This window comes from Achroia grisella, unplaced genomic scaffold (genome assembly GCF_030625045.1).
Source record: "Achroia grisella isolate CSIRO2021 unplaced genomic scaffold, CSIRO_AGI_Agris_v1 utg660, whole genome shotgun sequence".
Taxonomy (NCBI): Eukaryota; Metazoa; Arthropoda; class Insecta; order Lepidoptera; family Pyralidae; genus Achroia; species Achroia grisella.
The window spans coordinates 1,559,005-1,582,124 of record NW_026712984.1 but is presented as its reverse complement, the minus strand read 5'-3'; the positions used below and the strand labels follow the sequence as shown (position 1 = coordinate 1,582,124).

Below are 23,120 nucleotides of genomic sequence, written 5' to 3'. Positions count from 1 at the left end.
TAACTCGTTAGAAAATTTATATTACGATTTTCACTAAATTTCTTTGAAACTTCGGATTCGGATCAGCATCCGACACTACAAAGACCACTTACCCGCTTTCTCCAATCATCCCAGCTGAAGTTCGATACTCGTTGCAGTTCCTTCAAATGAGCGAGACGCTCGTGTAGTCGTCTCTGTCTTTCCCACGCTAACAGCCACACTGTACGCCATTTGTCCCACAGTTGTTTGACTCTCGGTGAACGGAACTCCGGTTCTGCGCCTTTGCTGCATAAACATAATGTTCATATTAGTTTGTTTACATTTGGAGGTTTTTCGTCTGTAAATGTACTAATTTCCTATTATAAATGAATCATTATTTAAAACGTGTGTATTTCTAGATGTTTAAATAAAGCATTTGAAAAGTTTTAAAAATAATATATTATAGAGAAGTTAATTAACCCAATTAATTTACTAATTAATAGAATAACTTGAGAATAGCTACTTCATTAAAATTAAAGATATTAGTTTTAATAATCATATTGCATTTTTTCAGAATAAGTACCCACATTGTATTGAAAATTAGACAATTGATATTGTTGTATTTTCAAATTAATATTTATATTATATTTAGTATATATTACACGTGGTTGTAACTTAGACTATAAATAATATATGTACTATTTAATTTACTGCGAACTCTATTTATATCATGCTTAACCCAAATTCATAAAAAAAAACCAATAAATCTAATAAGAATACATTCTACTTGCAATACATTCAAATTCAATCCAAATAACATATATTTAGAGTTGTCACAAATAGCTCAATAAATACACAAAAGCATCGCTTATAGATAGTGGCGTCCTATTAAAATTATTCAGCGTACATTAACCCTATTAAGCGAATGTAGAATAGGTATCTTCAAAATATGTAAGTCGCATCAACGCTAACCATCGCATCGCCTAAGATGTTACGACGGTTTTTTGTGACGTACACATTTTAATAAGGACAGATTTCAATTCACTTGGATTTTCAATTAAATCGTCTTTGATATTATAGAGAGACAAGAGATTGGAATTTTTGTTTTATTAATAATATTATCGTAGTGCAATATAGATTTCTATACAAAAATATGTTTTTAATCAGGTTTGTGTTCACTTAATCCGTATAAAAAAACGTACGTAACGTATATTTTCTTTTATAATATAAACTAATATATAAATTAGTAGTAAAGGTAATGTCCCATGCCAAAAACAGAGTACACTTTTAACAAGAGAAAAAATGGTACGAAGAATATACTTTTTTAACACAATATTTAAAATATTTCCTTTTATTTCTCGAGGAAACACGAACACGAATACTATTTCACTGGCAGCCTGCATGGTATACTCTTTGCTAGTAAACCTGTATAGGGCTCTTTAATCGAAGCACAGAGATCTTAGGGATCTTCAGGTCCCCTACTCGCTCCTATACGATTCCTTACGAAGATCGCGGAACACCAGCAACCAAGTGAATCAAAACAGGGTAATTGAAGCGACTTACCTTCCCTTCGGTGGGAACCTCGGGCCGTAGTGTGGTAGATTGCGATCTGGACTGTCCCGGCCGGGGCTCACACGGCTGGAGCACACGCATCATTATTACAAACAACATCACATCACCACACGTTAGTACATTACCTGGTTAGCGGTGAAGGTGCGCTGTTAGTTCCCGTACTGTTTGTTAGTCACTAATTACTCAGGAAGCATACTTTTTAAGTTAGGTACTAATAAGCCGTAGCTTATTTAATCTGTGTTTGAATTTCTGAACTTTTTTTATGTTTAATTTGAAAAATAATATAAGATTTTTTTAAGCGTTTTGTTGATAGTCATTTTATTCCTCTGAATTTCTATTATATGCTTCCTTTTAAATATTAAAAAAAAAAACTACCACATTAAACCAGACGTTATGATTAGTACTACATCCTATGTTTAAACGTAAATGTAATTTAAACGATTAATTTGCCAAGTGAAAATGTTAAAAGTTAGTTAAAAGTGCTTTTGGCAGCCCTGAGTGTTATTAAGCATGCATATTTTTATTTTAAATACTCCCATACAACATTAAAATATTTAAAAAAAACAGTTGTTTTATTATATATTTGTTACTTTTAAAACGTTCTTTCGAAAATATTTTTATTATATATAATTTCTTGAATTGTCCTATAAGCAATATAATGAGATTGTTTCTACTTTAAAATTTGTACACAGATATTCTGATCTGATCAAAATTGAAAACAAAAATGTGTTTTTTTACTCTACATAAAAAATACATATTTACCTAAAATAGAATCCAAATCGACTGCATACAAGAAAGCGAGAAGAAAAAGATCCAAGTTAAAACTACTAAAGTACTACTTATTTAGTTACATATTTTTTTGGGAAAATATCACTAATATTCATGCTATACATATAATATATAATAATTCAAAAACACAATTATTAATCTACAATAACGCAAAGCCGCACACATCTACTGCTACTATTAAAAACCCTAAAAAGAGACAACCCTAAAATAAATTGATCAAACCTTCCTGTCCTACTTCGACTGTGTATCCGGGATCTGCCGTGTTGAAGGGAGTGCGACATAAGAACGAGACAGAAAGCCACATTTACAAGGTATTAGAGCATAACAAAGCTGTATATAATTTGTCGCTAGATGATATTATAAAGCCGCCGATTGGCGCCAATCGGAGTTGCTAACTGGGTAACCTGACGACTGATCGACTGTATATTGCCGGCCTAATCTGTTCATTGTAACATGACGAGTGACGCACAACGACAAATAATATAAACAATATGAGACTAAGTGCAGAATAAGGAGCTAACTTTACAAAGTATCGTGAGTAGCTTCGAATATTTTATATTTTTAGGGTAAACGGCAAAGTAAGGTACTTGGGGTTAGAAATAAGCCTTGACTGTGGTACCCATAATGAATAAAAATTCATTCCATATCCAAGTCTACCCAGGTAAAAATATAATAAAGATTTATAACAGTAATATAGTACTAGAAAGGAATTGTCTGTTTCAAATAATCAATTTCAAACACCTTGTTAGTATAAAAAAACATTTTTTTTTATTAAATTATAATTAAAAAAAATGTTTTTTATACTAACAAGGGTTTTGGTAACAACTTCAGAGCTAGCTCTGAATTTGCTATATTAGCTCCTTATTCTGCACCGAGTCGTCAAAACAATTGTTTGATTAATTATATCTTCTAACGACAAATTGAGATAACACTGATTAAAATGACACAAAAGCATTAGACCAGTTAATTCACGATGACATAACATTTTCTAGAGAAAATGAAACATTTATTATACCTACCCAATTTCAATACTTAGAAATTTATGTATGTATCTGATTTCAAATTATATTATTATGAGACAAAAGTACTGTTTTATCATTATACAATATTAAAACAAAACGAAATGCTTTAGGGATTCTAAATAATTGAAATTGGTATTACAAAGTAACTTTTTACACCAGATACCTTTATTACATACATACATGATCTCTTTTATAATCGATCTAATCAAAATTGATGTATTAAACGAAAAGCCATGGATTTTACAAGAAACTGCACAAATTTTTTCAAGAACCATAGTGGAGATCTAAAGGTTAAAAAATGAATTTGTTTTTGAGGTATGTTGGAAGTTGAACTAAAATAACTCAAATTACATTCTCCGAGTCAAATTTCATAGAAAATTGGTTCAGTAGTTTATATATCCACTTTGACTCTTGGTTAACGTGGTACAGCTTCAAAAATACTGCCACTGGCTTCTGGTTCCATATATTCTTTACGAGAAATCGTAGTGAGTGGCAAAATGTAGAGAATGATACCATTGTAATTTCCTGGTAAATAGTTAGTAGATTTTCTTATTTTTCATACTGTCAGTATTAAAACCGCTAATCTTAAATCATCCAAACGTCTCTTTATGTATATTTTGGATTGTGTGACAAAGCAACGGGAGAAACAAATGTATAAATCATTCCTATACACTAATCGTCTGTTGATATATTGCAATTATTTTATACTTTAGATAAAGCAGTTAATAACAGTTAAGAAATTTCAATATCTTATTTTTCATAAGGTCTCTTGTTGGGTTACTGCTGCTACTGTATTCGACACATACATTATTTTTCTGACTGTACCACACTCGGAAAAAGATTGTAAAACCTCGAAGCTTAACAGGAAGTCATAACACTATCATTCCGGTTTACCTCATAAGAAAATAGTGAAAATGTTAATGAATTAACTTAATAGAGTACAGAAAAATAAATAAATTAGAGGATAACATAAAATAACGTAATTAAATTAAAGAAACAAACAAAAACACACCTGTAACGTCTGGTGCCGTAATAATCAGGTGAAACAGATCTGTCTCTATTGAGGTCGTGCTGCGATCCACGTCTGTACGTACACGGTTCCAAGCGACATACCATGCAATGACGCCACAGTGAGGACGTGCGATGAATGCGCATGACACGTGAGAGACGGAAACAAAATGATAAATGAACGAGAGAACATATAACAAAAACAATACACATAAACTACGAAATTGTACCTTCTTATGAAAGTGTTCAAATTTACGTACCCAGGTGCACCTTTGGTGGCGCTCTTGGCCGACACTTTCCTTGGAGTCGACTCGCGTCCTTGGCTTTGGTTCTTGACCTGTAATTAAAAATATAATGTTAGACATACACCCATAAACAATCGTAAGAATGTAGACGTTTTTATTCTAACAAATTTGGTCTATTTTCTTATTGGAAAACTATATTTTATTTTCTACATTTAATTTATTTATTTAATAATAATAAGTAAGTAAGAAAATGAATTTCAAAAGGCGGGTCTTACCGCCATAATACATCTTAATCCTTTGGCGAAGCATGAAGGCGTCATACGATCACGTGACGGCTATGTTGCTACACATATATATAGACGATGGTAGTCTTTTACCATCAGCTTGCTTGTCATTGATGTTGAATACAAAGAACAAATACGAACGGCCCAGAGACGATCATATCCTCGATTACCTAGAATACTTTTTACTGAAATTATAATTATTATTGTATTATACTAACCTGGTACGCTTTGCAGACGCGGTCGACTTCGTTCTGCCTCTTCTGCGTGTGTTCCATTAGCACCTTATGGTCTTCGATCAGTCCTTCCAGTAGTTCAATAGACTCCGGCAGTGGTTCCGATTCCAAGGCTAAATGCAGAATTATTTATTTATATTGAATATCTCCTCACAAACCGTAAAGTGCTAATTCGTCTCATACTATAACGAAATATACTTTGTATATAGGCAGTGAAATTACAGAGTAACCAAGCACGATGCCTTAGTTCTCCATAATGAGCCACTTACCATCAAATAAACGTCCCATAAGCTTGTTTACTGTTATAGTTCACAATTACTTACGCACACAAATGAAAACAACACAATATAATCTATGACAAAATATTATCTAAAAATATGTTTTTTTTAGTTCATTTCAAAATATGGTTATACCCAGATGGGCCGTCAGCTTGTTTGCCAGGAATTTCATTTAAATAAAAATAAATATATTCTTAATACTCACATAGCAGAGTGCTTTCTAAGCCGATGAGCCACTTAAGCAGCTCTTCCAGCACGAGATCCAGATCTTTCAAGCTCTGCATATGCGTCTCCAACTTGCCTCCACGCTGCATTGCCCACTGCCATACCTGTTTAACATTCAATCATCAAAATTGGTGTCTAATATATAATACGAGGGGCGGGGGAGAGCATTGTTAGTTATGGGACTAGTAACCCCATTACTAGTACTGTACAGGTTAACCTCTACTCGGTCACTACTTGAAACCTTCGTGTTTAATTCCTGGAGAATTTGCCACGATGGGTGATACTAATTGAGCTGACTTCATCCTCATTCTAGCATCCTCTATTGGTACTCCGGTAGCGTATAATACAAACGCAGACGGGTGCACTTTTCATATTCATCATATATTCCAAAAAAATATATGATACAGGCCAACTGTCTGATGGAATCAATATATTCATAGCTAAAACTAATTATATTGTATGTGTCAATGCATTATTTACTTCCCACGGAATGGTAACACATGAGTGGTACCAGTGGTTTCGTCCAGTGAAACTACAGTATAACCACAGCAATATTAAATAAAGATAAGGCAATTACCTGACCAGGAGTTGCTTTTGAGAAAATCCGTATTATAGGCAAAACTTGTGCTACGAGCACGCGAGGTTTATGTATTCCACTCATAATTTATATATTATTTATATATCACGTTCAGTACGTTACATAAATATATAATACTAACGATTAAGTTCTAATCAAAATGCATAGTCCATACATTGATAATTATAGATAATTATATACTTTATCACATACGAAATTTAAATAACTATGATAATATATCTGTATTCAATACATATAACAAAATTGTAACCAATTACTGATTGTACGTGACGTAATTGAATGACAGAAAGAACTGTTAATATATTTATCGTTCATTGTCATTCAATTCAATAATTATGTTCAGACAAGAGTACAGTATTTATACAAACATGTAAATTTATACAATATTATACATATTATAAAAACAATTTATACAATATTATACAGTATATATACAAACATTGTTAAACAATTGTAAAACAAACTCACCTCATCCCATCTACTCTGGATGATCGTGATCCAGTGTTTGATGACCGTCACCGCGTCTGGATGAGCCTTGCCCAATATGGAATGTGCTAGAGTGATGGTTTCTTCTTTGTCTTTCTGTTTCTCTTTGAGTTCGTATATGAACCGCTCGTGGTCTCTTATCTGTTGCAACGTCTCCTGGTCACCTTCAGGTAACTGGCCAGAGAATCGGAGCTTGGTCTCGGCATCGGAGAGCCATTCGAGGAGCATGTTGACGGAGCGATGTAGTTTTTCAGCCTGGTGACGATGACAAGTTCTATTAGTTTTACGAATATTGAGGTAGACTTTGTACAAAGTCGTTTCTGTCTTGTACAAAATGCCTCTGTCTCACTTATTTATGATGCCAAACAACTATTTTGTAATATGTGTTTTGGTTTAACAACTATGATGTGGTAACAGTATAATTATTGTGTATAGTAGGTACATTGAAGGATAACTCTTAGGAATGGCAAGAATGAGAGATATTTGTGATGTTCATGTATAAGAGCAACAGTTACCGTTAGTTAAATGGACGTCAGCATGTTTGCCATTCCAGTACAAAAAATCTAAAAGAATAATCTTGGAACAGTCCACATAGTCCCAAACTAAGCACATCTTGTACTATGGACACTAAACAACTAATAGAGATACTTCTAGAATTTTGTTATATATATACTTATGCCACGTAGATCAATATAAACATACAAATACTTCTAAATATATGTTTATATGCATATATATAAACAGAATCGAACGGGCGACCATCTTATAAGTAAAGTGTGTTAAACAGTGAGACCACTGATGTCTAATAGACTCCACAAACATCCTTTCTCGTTGCAACAGCCTTAAATGTAAAGTTAAGTGTTATGTACGCTTACCTCCTTGAGTGCAGCTTCGAGTCTGGTAGCCTTTCGGTCGCTGAGGCCAATTACTTGGTCCCAGATGCGTTGCAGTTCGCTGCACTGCTGTCGGATGGCGGACGCGTCCTCTACCGGTACAGTCGCCTCCAACTCTTTGCCTGTCTTCAGCACCGACTGCTTCTGCTGCTCGCGTGAATGCAGGTCCTCTTCGAATTGCTGTTGGAATTATTTTGTTAGAGGAGTTCTGCATGTTTTTTGACAATTATAGTCCATCTTGTTTAGACTTAAGCAAAACTTATGCTGATAGAGACTAATTATATTTCTTTGAAAACACGAAGCACACCAAGACTTAATCGAATACAAATATACATAATATACTAATGAATACCAATGTGTCAGTTTTGCCAAATTTTAAAAACATTTCATTCCTATTTTGGAATGAATTGATGACCACTCAAATGAGTATTAAACAATTTTACTAAAATCCGAAATATTTTAGCGCTTACAAGGCTTATTAGATAAAAATTATGTGTTTCCATACTAATATTGTAATTACGAAGATGTTTTGTTTCTAAGCCTATTTATTACTTTTCAACATCGAAACGGTACAAATCTTAATGAAATTTGACGCAAAGATAGTTTGTACTCATATCACGAAGATGGACGCAGTATATCTTTATAGAATACTAGCTGTCCCGGCAAACGTTGTTTTGCCATAAAATAAAAAAAAAAAATTAGAATAGATGTTGGCCGATTCTCAGACCTACTCAATATGCTCACAAAATTTCATGAGAATCGGTCAAGCCGTTCGGAGGAGTATGGGAACGAAAACTGTGACACGAGAATTTTATATATAAGATAGTTAGATATATATTTCACCTTATGCTGTTCAATAAGAGCCATCACGGTGTCGAGATCACCGTGCACGGGAGAGTCACTACCAAGTTCCTTCTGTTGTTTCTTCAACCAGTCCAGTAGAGCTGACATCGCGTCTTTGAACTGGCCGGAGTACAGCAACGCCTCTTCCAGTTTGCGTTGTCTGTGGATGGACATCACAGTTATATTGTCAAATGTTACTGGTAATATATCTTGGTATCTTGATGAAATATTGAGCACGACTTTATACAAAATGGTCTCTACAATCTTAGTGGGCACCTTGTTTCACTTATTTCAGCCAACAACCTCCTTGTTGCCTAAGAGGTGGTTCGTTTATGGGGTGCAATTAAGCAGTGATAATACAGGGTGCTCAGGTATGGCATCATGACATCACGAATGGTATCGTGCTATCATGGATGTCACATGTTGACGTAATATCTGTGGGGCCAACGATTGTGATATCATGTTTATCACTTAACATCAGCAAGTTCTGTCTGATTGTGTTGGTGACGTATTAATCCATCGATTTTAAATATTATTTCAGTGGAATACATACATTTTATTTTTAAAAAATCGTATCTCTACTATACTAATAGGACCCAGCAAAGCCGGGGCGTGTCGCCAGTTTAAACAATAAAATATTGACTTACCTATCCACAGCCTTCGAGCAAACAGTGGTCCATTTCGACTTAAGATCACTGATCATCGTCTTCAGCGTATTCTCGTCGAACTTGGGTGCCTTATCCTTGAGCTGTTTGCCTGTCTTCATTGTTTGATCGTATGCAGGTTGTTTAGCGGCAAGTGACTTTTGGAAGTCGCGATGTTTGTGCAACCTATTTAAAATACACAATAATAATAAAATATAAAATATGTACCACGACTTCACGACTGTTATGTCAGATAGTGTAGTCAGAGGTGTTCATAATTGTCGACGTTGTGATAAATCCAACACCTAACATGCCCATTTTCGCCGAGTATATTAGAACCAGACGTCGCAGGCGGCATTACGGCTTACGGTCGTTGCTCGACCTAGTTTGATTTGTTACCCGTCTTTACATTCTTTGAGATTCAGTCAAGAAAATAAATAGCCACTAACAATTTTTTTGTGTCCCCCACATTTGAACTTACCGCGTATCGCCATACTAGTAACAACTAGGTCACTGCCTAATTAGTTATAGTTATTAACATATTTTATTTCAGTTTAATTAAACACTAACCTCTGCTTAATTTTCTCCGGGTCGTTGACGGTAGCCTCCGAGTTGAGTTGGTCCAGTTGTTGTTCAGTATCAGAGAGCCAATTCATCAAGTTGTTCCTGTGTTGTCATAACACAGATTAATAAACAAATCAAATACCAAGTCATGTATTACTAGCTACAGAATTTATATCACTTATGCTGATATTATAAACAGAGTGTTCAGTCATAATATTAAGTACTATATAACTCACCACATATCTGAGAATTCCTTGGCCTCCTTGACACCATGGTCTAAAGCCCTCGTTCTCTCCGCAGCTTTCGACACCACCCTCTCCCACCGATGCTGTACGGAGACCAAAAGATTCTTGATGAGGATCACATCTTGTTTCTGGCTGAAGTATTTCAGGTGGGTACCCTTCTTGTCCAGGTGGAGCATGGTCTCGCGGTGGGTAGCCACTTCCTTTTGGAACGACTTGTGCTCTTCGATTTGAGCTGTGAATTTTAATAAAATATTAATTTCGTTCATTAGACCCTGACTATATTATTACAATTATATTTATACGAGTATTTTTGTGAATATGTATTTTCTATAATGCATATGCAATATTATTTTTCTGAAAAAAGTCAGATCATTACTAACAATTATAGTCATGAAGACAAACGTAAAAGGCGGTGTGCTAAACTGCTTGACCACCGAGGCCGTCATCACATATAAAAGCAGGTGGAGATGACATATGGCATTTTATTGTATGTATAATAATGGTATACTCACTGAGTAAAGTCTCCATGACCCTAGAGACAGGTTTGGCGGATGTGAGGGTCTTCTCAGCGCTGGTCAGCCAGTCCACGAACGCCTGCAGCGCGTCATGGAACTCAGTCGCTTCCTTCAGCGCTATCTCCAGTTTGATCTTCTTATCTGACGCTCTGTAAGAGATTGAGTGGAATTAAAATAGGAGTTTAGTAACAAGAAGGTATTTTTTTTATTGACTGTCATATTTTACCTATCTTTTGACCATAAGTTGGTGCGTAAATAAATTAAAATAATATATTACCTAGCTGTAACACTGTCCCATCTGGTCTTCAAGTTCTTGAGGTTATGGTGCAGTTGCGAGGTGGGGTTGGGTTTGTCCTGCCGCTTGAGGTACTCTTGACCTTGTTGTAATACGGCTTCAACCTTAGGACGATTGGCTTCAATCTCGTTGTATACCTCCTGTTGATGAATTAACAGAATTCAGCATTTTTTCTATTCATAAACGTAACAGTATATAACTGAGCAATTATATACTATTATTAAAGTACGGCATTTTTAAAATTGTTATACTTAGATGACTGCGAAAATTATGCACAAAAAATAGGAAAGTTTTAATTTATCATCAAATAATTGTATCGAAATTTTCTTTTTTTGTCTATATATTTAAATTGTCAAGAAACCTACTTCTACACTATAACAATTTCTTCATCAAAATCGTAGTACAAATATATTAATAATTAAATGATTTCATTTGAACAGTGTACATTTAGATACAAGGCATTTCCCATTATTTATTTATATATGAAGTTATTTTTAAGTCGCCATCGCGAATCTCTGCTTTTCACTAAGGTTTTATGCTAGATAATGCTATAGCATTAAGTCCAGCTTCTGTATCATATTTGATTGTTTAATAAAACAAATCTATATTATCTCACCATAAATCTCTCGAGCTGTTCCGAAGCAGTCTCGGGTAGACCGCCGACGGGTTTCGATGCTGCGATGACACTGTCCACCTCTGATAACCACGAGAGTAGATCGCCAATCTCAGCATTGAAGCTAAAAGGAAAACATTGATTTAATAAAAAAAAATTAGACTATCATTGTAGTGTAGTGGTTTTACAAATACTACTTCATCGTTCAATGTTCGATTTTCGATCAATACAAACATATATATACTCAATTGAGGCTCTTGTATGTACTAATATTTGTATCGATATGTATGTATGTGTACATGGTTACTTTCCGTCATATTTACATGATTGGATGACAAACTGATTTTGCTACTCACCTCTGAGCCTCTCTAAGCGCATCCTCGAGTTCCGTCTGTCGATCTCTAGCCTTCTGCTGCAATTCTCGCCACTTTCTGTTCAACGTTGCCAGTTTCTCAGCCGTCTCGCCCGCTTCGTCCGTACCTGTTGTGTTTAGGAGCATTTTCGAAGATAGTTATTAATTCAATAATTGCTAAGTATGAATGTATTATTTATTTTTTTTACATATTGTTTAGAAATTGGATTAAAATAAACCGTGGTCAATTACAGTAAAATTTTACATAGATTAGATTATAGTATTCTATATATTAAGTAATAAACTCTTTAATCTGAAGAAACTGTATGTTGATCTGCCTAACCTACGCTGTATGAAATAATGAATGCAATTATTGACAATGCAATAACATATGTCAATAATTCATACAATTGATGATTTATCATATTTAGATTTTTTCCAACATTAAAATGATAGATAAAATTTTAATGTATATACATACTGTATAATCTAAAAGTTAATATACATATATGACACACGAACACACAAAGCGTAAAGCATTAGTGCATGACGCACGATACATGTAGAAGAACGGTGGATACATAAGTTATGTTGGCTTTAGAAAATGTTTCAGTTATGACAAATGTATTAACTCTATGAAATCTTCATGGCAGTGACTGATATTTTTATCTAATTGGAATTGAAAACAAGCTGACAGTCCAAGCAAAATGTAACTGAGAACACATACATTGAGGCACATGAATAACACTCATCACAGACATCACGTTATTATATGACACTCATGCGTTTCCATTCTAGAGGATTAAAATTGCCTTTTATCCTGTAATTCCACTGCCTCGCACTCTACAACCGAAACAGCTTACCAAGCAAGCTTCAAGCAGCTTGCTTTGTAAGATAACGATGGATATATGCGAGTCTGAGGTACTCAGGCAGGCGATTTCTTATAGTAAACCTAATAAAATAAATTATCTAAGTACTAACTACGATACTTAATAAAATTCACTCTCCACTACTCGACAGTCGACACAAAAAATAACACACAGATACAGGGTGCTATAGGGTGTAACCGTTTTGCATGAAAAAATAATAGGGGTAAGACTGCGCCATAATATTTTAGACTGCTGCCTACCCTGCCCTGAGCCCATGTCTGGCTACGCCCATGGATAACTATGAAGTATGAGTAGAAAGTTATAATGGAGGAAAGCACAAGCGGCCGGCACATACCCGTACCCTGCTGCACGATCTGCGCGCCGGCCTCGTTGAGGGTGTCCACGCTGGCCTGGTGCGCCGCGATGTCGTTCACCAGCACCTTCAGCTTGGCTAGCTCCACCTCCAGGATTTGGGGGTCGCCGGCCACCTAGCGGTACAAAGATTTAATTTTAATAAACTTTATCGAGGATGGATATATATAGAGGAGGTTTTTGTTGTGGGGTCATACATGGAAGTTAAACTTATTTGAGTTATTTATACTTTATATTAATACAGATGATAGTTTGGTATTAAACCTAGTACTGAAGGATGAAAATGGAGTACACTATTATTACTTTTTGACTAAAAACAACTTAGTAAACGAACACCATTTACTTTATTTATAATTTTTCCAATATGCAATAATTAATTTTTCAGATTTTAAAATGTGTACCATTGTTCGCTAATAACATTATTCCAGATGAACATATGTTATACATTATATTATTATACCTACTTGACATATTTGAGTATTTTATATTTATGAACAAGGCTAATGATTTACGATAATACTCACGGGCCGTAAAGTATCGAGGGTGTCGCAAGTGTTCTGTATCCAGGTGAGGAGTTCTTGCAGTGCGTGTTGCAGCTGTCCAAGCCTGAGCAGCGCTCTCTCAAGCTGCTGTTGCCGTTCGACCATACCCCTGAGGAGTGTCGACCAGCGCGTGTTCACTTCTGTCAGCGGCTGCTTGATAGCCGCCGCCTGTTCCGATGATGTGCGCTCCGTCAACTCTTGCGCTTGTCTGTATGATGATTTATTTGTTAGGATTTTGCACTTTCTTGTTTAGGTAATAAGGCGATGTTATATTCTCATAATTTGATTAAGTGATATAAATATTATAATATTTGTCTATATCTTGTTATTGTAAATGTAGCCTAGGGGCGTAGTGGTTCATTACGTGGATTTAGGCTAGACGTATACCTAATACTTATTCCAGCTGAGATCTTCAGAAGCATTATCGACTGTCGATGTTGTAGTAAGCAAAACACTTCACATGCCTACACTTTCCTGTGTATTTTTTAATCTAACATAAAGAGGGGAATATTCGATATTTTTTAACTATTATCAGTGTTTCTCATTGGAAAGTCAGTCAAAAATATAAATTGACAAATAAAGACAGACAGAATAAAACTTACGACATATCTGTCTACGTTAAGTTTATAAACCACTAGGCCATAAGGTATTTTTATAGGAATGTAACATTCACCTTATTTGTGAATTCAGCTATATAAAATTAAAGCAGTTTTTTAATAAATACCGACACATAACAAGTATATTACAAAGGACAAATACACACAATTCAATCTATAATAGGACAATGGAATACAATGTTCATACATATAGACAACTGCTGGTTAAACCGCTTGTCTTAAGTAGGTATATGAATCTACAAACATGCGTAGTTATAATGTTACAAAACTACAATAGTTATTGCTCCAGATAAATAGAATGTGATCTCAGAATTAATTTAGGATATAAACTATTTACTAAGGTAAAGTTTGTAATAAGTGTCTCCGTACTAGAGTTGCCAGATTTTTTTTAGCCTAAAAAAGCCTAACAAGGCAAAAAAAATAGGGGAATTTAGTTTTTTATTCGGGACAAATTATGAAAAGACACATTGTCTAGCGTATATCGATCAATTTAATAATAAAAAAACGGAGCACTATTCGAATACGGGACAGAGTCAGTCCCGCTGGGACAATTAATACGGGAAATACGGGACGTGTGGCAACGCTACTCCGTACCCACACACGTCTTATTACAAAGTTTGAGGTACCTATTTCAGCCGCCAAGCAACTTTGTTTTGTATGCTGTGTTTCGTGTGTAGGGTGCAGGTTAGGCAGTGTAATTACAGGACCTTAGTCCTATAGAATGACAACGCATGAGTGCTATCACGGATGTCATATAGTACTGTGGTATGCGTCGTGTCTTTTATATAGGACGATATATAGGAGACGTTTCCCTCTTATCATCATATGGGCGAAAGTAATTTTTTTAAGGTTCCACGCGATTGGGATACCAATCATCATCAAATTTTGCATACATGTACATTTAAGATGTCGAAATACACATCTTAATTTTAACCCATATAATTAATAATACTGTTAAATTGTATAAAATATATCTGGAGCAAAAACCTAATATTACTATGTTAATTGTGTTTACATCCAACTATAACATACGGAACATAAGCGGCACACTCAAATAAGGTAATATTCTTGCCTCATTAGACTTCTGCATGTTTCCAATCCACAGGGTAACGCATAGAAAAATACACGATTAGTATGGTGCTATGTACTTGATGACTGACAGTCTAGTTACAGTCAACTGGCATTAGATTAGAATCGTAATACATTAAAATAATAATTGTGCTTCGTAAATTCAAAGACACATGATGTATTTAAAAATAATGAAAATACTTATGTATTTTAAATATATCAACACAAACATTACGTATGATCTCTTTTTATTTTTCTCTATTAGATTGTATATACACTATTAGATCGTTTCATCACAGTATATCTTAAGAAAGGACAAAACATTTCAATAGCTAACGTTAGTTTATTTTACGTTTAAAGCTATTATCAATAAAACTTTACAACTCAGCAGTTGTTAATTAATGACTATCAGTGAGTAACAAATTGACTGTCAGTCAAAAGAACATTATTATTGGTATTGGGACTTGTGCTATGTCAGTGACATGGGGGATTAAATATGTATGTTGGAAAATACATTTCATATTACCAGGTAATTATGATAATGATTAACTAACTATTTTTATTTACCATCACCATATACTCTAAAACACTATTTAAAATATAGACGAGAATAATATACTGTCTTTTTTATTAATAATTAAGTATTGACATAAAAATGTTTATAGCTGCCCAACGACAACAGAATATTTCTTCCCTCAGAAGCTGTAGTATAATGATAACAAATAATAATAATTTGTAAACAGTTTAGATATAATCACTTCAAGTTATGTCAGGATAATACACTTTCCCCGTGCATTCCATAAGAGATATGGCGTGAATAACTAATAAATATAACGTAATATATACCTGTTCAGTGCTTCGACTTTGACCATGTGTGGGTCGACTTCTTGCTTGAAGGTGGCTAGTTGGGCGATCTGCCGTTTGACGGCATCGATGTCGGACCCCAGCGGACCCATGCGAGAGAACTTGTCCTCGGCGGTATCCAGGAACTTTTGCAGATTCTAGAACAATTATTTAATAGATTATTATCATGAAACATTTCATTATAGTTATATTTTTGCTACAGAATAGTAATTTGTTACTTAAAACTAAAAAAGGTTTGTAACTTACCATACTTTTCTATCATATTCAATATTTGTTCAGCAGTATATTTACCAATTGAGCTATATATTACTAAAACAACTGCATACAGATTTTTTGAATAAATTCTACATGATCTTAATTATATTTACCTGTAATGTGTCATGGAACTCCATGGCTTTCTCCATAGCGTCGATCAGGTTCTCTTCTCGCCTTGCGTACAGTGCTGTTATGTTGTCCCAAACATTATCCAGATCTTCCATGTGTTTCTTGACTTCTGGCTTATCGGGCTCTCCGCATAGTGACATCAGAGTTGATCCTGTCTTGCGGACTTTCTCCACCTATGAAATTAGTAAGAGCCATGTAGATTATACATTCGTTGACAGTTGCACAATACTCCCTATTTGCTAATAGAAATTATGCTAATTTGCAAACGATAACTAAGTGATAAAATAATAAGGTTTATTATTATTTATTAGTAATTAGATGTAGTATATACTTTGTATGTGTAAGATAATATATTTAAAAAACTAGAAGTTCCACTCTACTTGAATATTTGATGCCTGACGTCCGTCAGGCTAAATAGAGATGTCTTCTGCACATCCTGTTAGTAGGATAAACTCTTCTTCTATTCAGACAGATCTTAGATTAGATTAGATTTATGTCAAATAAAATAAATAAATATCCATTGGGATGCTTGAGATACTTTTAAGTCTGTAAGCTATCATGGAATTATCATATTAATTAATACTGTATGTTAAAGGGTTGACATCTTTGTGACCTTACTACTTTGGCAATTTTATAATTTATACCGTTACTATTACATCACTGTAACATGAATTTAAAATTTGAAATCAGTAAGTGTACTATAATTGGATTGGTTGGTAATTTTTTTTCGTATCTGCTATTAAAACATACCTCGGGCTTGGTGTGGTCGATCTCGTGCCTGATCTCCTGCAGGGCGACCTGCTGCGCCTGGATGGCTCTGGGTTGCGCTGCCGGCGGCGGCTGGGCCGTGAGGGTGTCCTCGAGTTCGGCGAGCGTGGCCATCACAGCGTCAAGCTGCTGCCAGAACTTGCGAGCTATGTCCAGTGCGTTGTCCAGAGACTGGCCGCGATCGTTCGTAGCCTTTTGTACGTCGTTCCATAATCTGGTGGAAACAATCGAGTGGAATTAATGTAAGATAAAAATTATTCTAATATTATAAATGCCTAAGTGTGATCGCTTGTTTATTTGCTTAATTTTCACAAGCCTCTAAACGGATATTAATGAATTTTCAGGAGAAGATCGGGAACAAACAGACTTCTGTCTAAAAAGTAGTCTAGAAGGTAAAAAAAAAAAAGATTTTATAGTTTCAATTATTTTCAACTAATGGTACTGTAATAATGATATTGTTTCATAGTTAAATTCAAATTTACAAACAACATTTATAATAAGGCCTTTTTATTAAAAATACTTGTTTGATAAACCTGAAGGACTAAAGAGTTTGGAACTTTAAATAAAAAGCAACTCTGGTAATAACGCAATAAGATTCAATCTAGTTTGGACATCAATAAGCGCCTTATTGCATACATTCACTCGAATATAATCTCATCTCTTTCATTCTCAGTGATACAGTAACGGAGCCGTACTGTTTGTGTAAAGTGTAGTAGTACTCACTTGTGCAACTTGTCCAGTTTGTTGCGTATATCACGTACAGCCGGGTCGCTCTTGTTGGCCTTGCTGATGACGTCAGACGCGGCGCGTTGTACCGCATTATACGCCTCTTGACGCTTCTCCAAGTCCTCCACCAGGGAATTGTTTTCCTCGATTTGGTCTCTGTTATAAAAAAATAATATCAAATCCCCGTTTAATATAGAATTTGACACAGGTACATACATACCACATATATAATGCAATATAAATAATGCCCCCAGTAGTCCTAGTAGCTCCCTAGAATACCTACAATGAGAATAACTGGAAGTTTTATGTATTCGTTCATCTATATGTAAGTGTTCTTTATATACATTTTTTTACTACTGTCACTGCACTCTGCTATATTAAACATCTACAAATATTTCGCTTTTCTATCATTTATAATTACTATAGAAACATTTAGCATTAACATATGTCTTAGTAATTGTTAAATACATTAAATTCCATTAGCAAGGTATGCCTTACTAATTATAAGATCCATTACATTGTAGTTACTAAAATCCAGTAAAACAGACAATACGCACTGTATCTTGGGTGGATGTGCAGAGACTGGCTCGGCGTGTTGCAGAGCATCAGCAGTTCCAGCCAACGCACGCAGCATGCCCTCCAGCTTGTCTGAGAATTGTGAAGACTCCTGCAGCGCCTGTCAATTACAGTGAACCATATTAATATGACAAGAAGGAACTGGTCTGACCACGGCAAATTTACTTTGTTACTCGACAACTGTATTAAAATGCTGACTTGAATGAATTAAGTAGTAGTAGTAGTTGGTAGTTTAAAAGTATATACACATATATCTTGACTTCAAAATGTAAAGTTAGACAACAATTGTTTAAAAGCGGCAAGAGGCAAGTTTTTTGCTCATTGTTCTTCTGTTGAAATTGTTTCCCGAAAGATTCGTTGGTAAAAAATGTGTATCTATTCAAAAGAGTATTTGAATCCAACAGGCTAAGGAGCGAGTCTACAGCCGTCTCTCGGATCACGTTCTACGTTTTCCATCTTATAAGAAGAAATATAATAAATCAACACATAATTTTCAGTGTGCGTCCGATTGGACAAACATAACTTTTTGTTTCACATTTCAATAATAATATATTTATCTCGCTTACTCACCTGTTCCAACTCTTGTTGTCTCTGTCGCAGCTCCGCTCGTAGCGCGTTGTATCTCTCGCAGTCACTCTCCACTATATCCTGTACTTTGTTGGCGTCTTCTTCGCCACAGAGGCGGGCGAGTGCTTCGCCAGTCTTCACCAGTTTATCGACGAGAGGCTTGTGCCCGGCGATCGATGATTGCAACATCTACGAAACACCAAAATATATAAACAAGCTGTATCTCGTTGCGTAGCTCGTGTCAATTCAGATAAAAAATATTCTGTATGTTATGGGTAAACACTGTCCTGGGTTATCATTATTTTCTATCCACAGATATAAATCAAAAGCCGAATGTTTGCCTTACTAATGCATTGTAACTTTTGTATAGTAGTTTAAGAGTAAAATAAATGATGTTTAATATAACGAAAATTATAGATGTACCTCGTTTTTGTCTTGCTGCTGCACGATCTGCTCGGGCCGGAGAGCCGGCATGGCCAACATCTCGATCTGCTTCTCCATATCGTCCAGCCACGACGACAAACTGCAATATATATTTACTAATAAATTTATATTGTCTATACTACAAGAAGTTGTAGAACTCACTAAGTAAATGTTTTAGGTTCATCTATGAATTACACCCACCACCGCGTCCTTATCAGATTTGCGAAATTCCCCTCTAGTTGCACATTCGCTCGGCACCCTCTTAATTATAGGTGGACTACTTATAGTATTAGTATCTTAAAGCCTAATGATTTCTTTTGCTTTTGATTTCGTATCTTCCATTGCTCGAAATAAGTTTAATTATTTCTTTGCTATATTTAAGGTACAAAAGATTTTGTGAGTGGAGAAAGTTCCACTTTCTTTAATCAATTAACTAATTTGCATTATAGATAGATATACAAGAACTAATTATGTTAAAGTTTTATCAGCAGGCAGAGCCGTACTGCCTTTTGTTAGTATCTAGGTGTAACTAGAGACCCGCCTGACTTCGCAAGGATGCATTACTAATATTTAAATCTCTCATCTTGCCTTAATATAAATATAACGCATGTATTATAAATATAAACCTTCCTCTTGAATCACTCTAACTATTGCTGGAAACTGCATAAAAATCCGTTGCGTAATTGAAAAGATATAAGAGACAGAGAGAGGCGGCGACTTTGTCTTATACTATGTAAAGATTACACATTTAATTTAGTAATAATAGTTATTTGTTAGTGGTTGGTTTGTTGGTGGAAACAGTAATGGTAGTTGGTAGTAGTGATATAGTACCCGTGGTGTGTATCGGCGAAGTGTTCAGCGAGCGGTAGGGCCTGCTCCAAAGCCGCGAGGCGGTCGGCACTGAGCTGGCCGACCTCGTCCATCATCTCCTTCAACTCCTCGCTGCGTTCACGGATCACGCCCGTCTCCTCTGACGACTGACACTCACGCAGCACCTAGTGTTACAAATTATTGTTAATCGTAATCTTATCGCCTGGCAATTTTAAGTAGCTATGACGTGGTTAAGTGTCTTACTGAAATATCCAGACACGTGGCGGCGTGGTGCCCTAAAATATGGTCGAGAGCAGTGGTAGCTAGCTTATCCGTCATACTCGTGAACGAGTCCTGCTTGTAGGGACTGTCTGCTCTAATCACTACGACTGATTTACTCTTATTTAGTTACTCAATCAGTTGGAAGTATATTTAATATTTTCTCTATTTGAGTGTTTAATTGAATTAGTGGTAGTTAGTAGTTTCTACTTATACACTTCAACTTAAAAATGTAAAGTAAATGCTAAATTATTTTAAAGAGCTATACGCAAGTTTCTTGCTGATTCTTTTATCATGACTAGTCAAAACTGCTGCAATGTAAGTTTACTCGAATAAATGATTTTCTATTCTATTCTAATAATATAATAGTATCTCAGGACAATTCCCATATGGCGGTAAACGGTTACCGTAGCTTATGACCACCTATGACGCTGGGCCTGTAACGTGTGCGCCGTTAAGTGGCATCAAGAGAGCTAAAATGACGGACCTTCTTGGCTTGACTGAGCAGGTCTCGAACCCGCACCCTCTGGGCGGCGACGTCGTCGTTGAGCGGGCGCTGCTGCTTGAGCTGGGCGCGCACGCGGGCGGGCGCGCTGCTGGGCGGCTCCGCGTCCCGCAGCTGAGCGTCGGCAGCTCGCAGCCACTCGATCGCTTCCTCCATGTCGCCCACTACTTCTAGCGAACGCTGTAATACAAATCCTCGTTACAATGAGATATTTTATATAGTCACTGTAAGTACACAGCGAGAATTTTTTTTTTTTATGCTACTATGGTGGCAATCAAGCATACGGCCCATCTGATGGTAAATGGTTACCGTAGCCTATGAACGCCTGAAACACCAGGGGTATCACTTGCGCGTTGCCGACCCTTAAGAAACCTTAATATACCCTTCTTGAAAAAATTTTTATTTTCTTACAGATCGAATTAAATAAATATAATATTTTTATTATTTATAGTATAAATTATTATTCAATTCATGACTTGTTACCCTTGACTACTCAATTTTCTCGTTTTGTTCTGGTTAACATTTTTATACATAAAATATATTGGTTACTCTCAATATAATCTAATAGTATCGAAATTCACATTATCATCTCGTAATAGTAGCGTGGTAAGCGTCGTAGCTTTTCAATACAAAAATATGTTGATCTTCACAGTAATGCGAAGCCGGGACGTATCGCTAGTTTCAAATAGACATCCCTACCTTCTTGCTTAGCAGCAATCTCTCCGCCTTCCTCTGTATTTGTTCTGCGATGGCGTCGAACCGACGGTTGTCGCGAGTTACAATGCCCTCGATGTAGGTGGCGCCCTCTCCTGGTGATATCTGTTGACAATTATGAAGAATAAAATACAAATAACCATTTATCGAGGAATGCTATAAGCTAATACATCATGATATGACCAATAGGTGCAGAGCTGCGATGAAGTGTTACAAAAAAAGGAAAGAAAAGAGGTAAACTGATGCAAAGTTGCACTGGAAAAACTAGTTTATTAATAATAAGGCGTCATATATATAGATGATCTATTTATTGTTGCCGCTAATAGAGGGCGATCAACAAATATACACGCGGCCATAACTAGTATTATTATAAAAATATTACTGTTATGAAGGTCTATAGTCAATACCTGACAGAGCTGGGGTCCAATGAGATTGATGTTGTCCAGTACAGGTCTGAACTCCTGTAGGTCAGCCTCCAGTCTCAGGATGTCTTCCTCTCGTGGCTCCACTGATTGTAGGCACGACTCGGCGCCAGCCATCCAGTCGGTCAGCCTGTATATTTACATAATAATTATCATGAGTCATGAATATTAGAAATCAATATATATCGTCATGACACTTATGATAAAAAGTAATTACATGTAATTTCGAGCCAAGGATAATGGAGAAACTTAACTCTTATTCTTTTAAAATCAGTTGGTACATTATTGATGAAAAGAAAACAGTTTCATGTTTAATTGAAAGATTCAGTAGATATTGACCACACTACTTTCATTCAATTATACATTTAATTTATATTTAATCTGATATTAAAGGATTACTAAACAAAAGGTTCATATAACTCACCTGCCGTGACTGTTATATAGTTGTTGGACTAGCGGCAAAGTCTCCGTGGCAACGCGCAGCAGTTCAGCTCCCCGGCTAGTCAGGTCGTTGTACCGACGCTGGAGAGCGTCCAACTTGTCCTTCAGTTGAAGAGCTTCGTCCCCTGAGATGTGCTTCATCAGCTCCAAACCTGACTCCACTGTGCTGTCCACGGCTTCCTGTTTGGCGGCTATCTCTTCCGTTTTCTCCTATTAGAGAAGGATAAAACATCAACATCAAAACATATTTCTATTCGAAGGAGTAGGATAGAATGCAACAAAAAGATGTCGCCTTATTAAACAAAGTCTCATCCTATAAGTATTAGCACAGATAATATAATATTACATACAGATACCCCATCCCATACAAGAAAATGGTTCCTTCCTAACTCGGGCTATTCTTCGGGCTATTTTATTTCGCCGCCGTAGGCGCTAGATGTCGCTATATCTGAAGCAGTTCGGATTACTAGTGGGTGATTAGTAATAAAGCATGAAAATAGATGGCAGAGAA

At 35.7% G+C, this 23,120-nt stretch overlaps 1 protein-coding gene across 1 annotated transcript in view; it reads right to left on the bottom strand.

Moving 5' to 3' along the window:
• The window catches only part of LOC131849896 (uncharacterized), a 152,174-nt gene that overhangs the window by 15,777 nt on the left and 113,277 nt on the right, over positions 1-23,120 (bottom strand). The window contains exons 62-93 of the mRNA XM_059200034.1: positions 22,593-22,819; positions 22,154-22,298; positions 21,732-21,851; positions 21,015-21,212; positions 20,270-20,433; positions 19,439-19,538; positions 19,019-19,204; positions 18,430-18,548; positions 17,870-18,028; positions 17,129-17,360; positions 16,363-16,551; positions 15,977-16,131; positions 15,135-15,146; positions 13,428-13,653; positions 12,893-13,019; positions 11,667-11,790; positions 11,314-11,434; positions 10,680-10,837; positions 10,400-10,551; positions 9,879-10,119; positions 9,649-9,744; positions 9,082-9,264; positions 8,435-8,594; positions 7,574-7,771; positions 6,681-6,953; positions 5,595-5,718; positions 5,097-5,224; positions 4,610-4,686; positions 4,354-4,425; positions 2,542-2,574; positions 1,522-1,596; positions 93-264 (exon numbers count right to left, since the gene is read on the bottom strand). Coding sequence (XP_059056017.1) covers positions 93-264; positions 1,522-1,596; positions 2,542-2,574; positions 4,354-4,425; positions 4,610-4,686; positions 5,097-5,224; positions 5,595-5,718; positions 6,681-6,953; positions 7,574-7,771; positions 8,435-8,594; positions 9,082-9,264; positions 9,649-9,744; positions 9,879-10,119; positions 10,400-10,551; positions 10,680-10,837; positions 11,314-11,434; positions 11,667-11,790; positions 12,893-13,019; positions 13,428-13,653; positions 15,135-15,146; positions 15,977-16,131; positions 16,363-16,551; positions 17,129-17,360; positions 17,870-18,028; positions 18,430-18,548; positions 19,019-19,204; positions 19,439-19,538; positions 20,270-20,433; positions 21,015-21,212; positions 21,732-21,851; positions 22,154-22,298; positions 22,593-22,819 — 4,746 coding nt within the window. The remainder of the gene's footprint in view (positions 1-92; positions 265-1,521; positions 1,597-2,541; positions 2,575-4,353; positions 4,426-4,609; positions 4,687-5,096; positions 5,225-5,594; positions 5,719-6,680; positions 6,954-7,573; positions 7,772-8,434; positions 8,595-9,081; positions 9,265-9,648; positions 9,745-9,878; positions 10,120-10,399; positions 10,552-10,679; positions 10,838-11,313; positions 11,435-11,666; positions 11,791-12,892; positions 13,020-13,427; positions 13,654-15,134; positions 15,147-15,976; positions 16,132-16,362; positions 16,552-17,128; positions 17,361-17,869; positions 18,029-18,429; positions 18,549-19,018; positions 19,205-19,438; positions 19,539-20,269; positions 20,434-21,014; positions 21,213-21,731; positions 21,852-22,153; positions 22,299-22,592; positions 22,820-23,120) is intronic.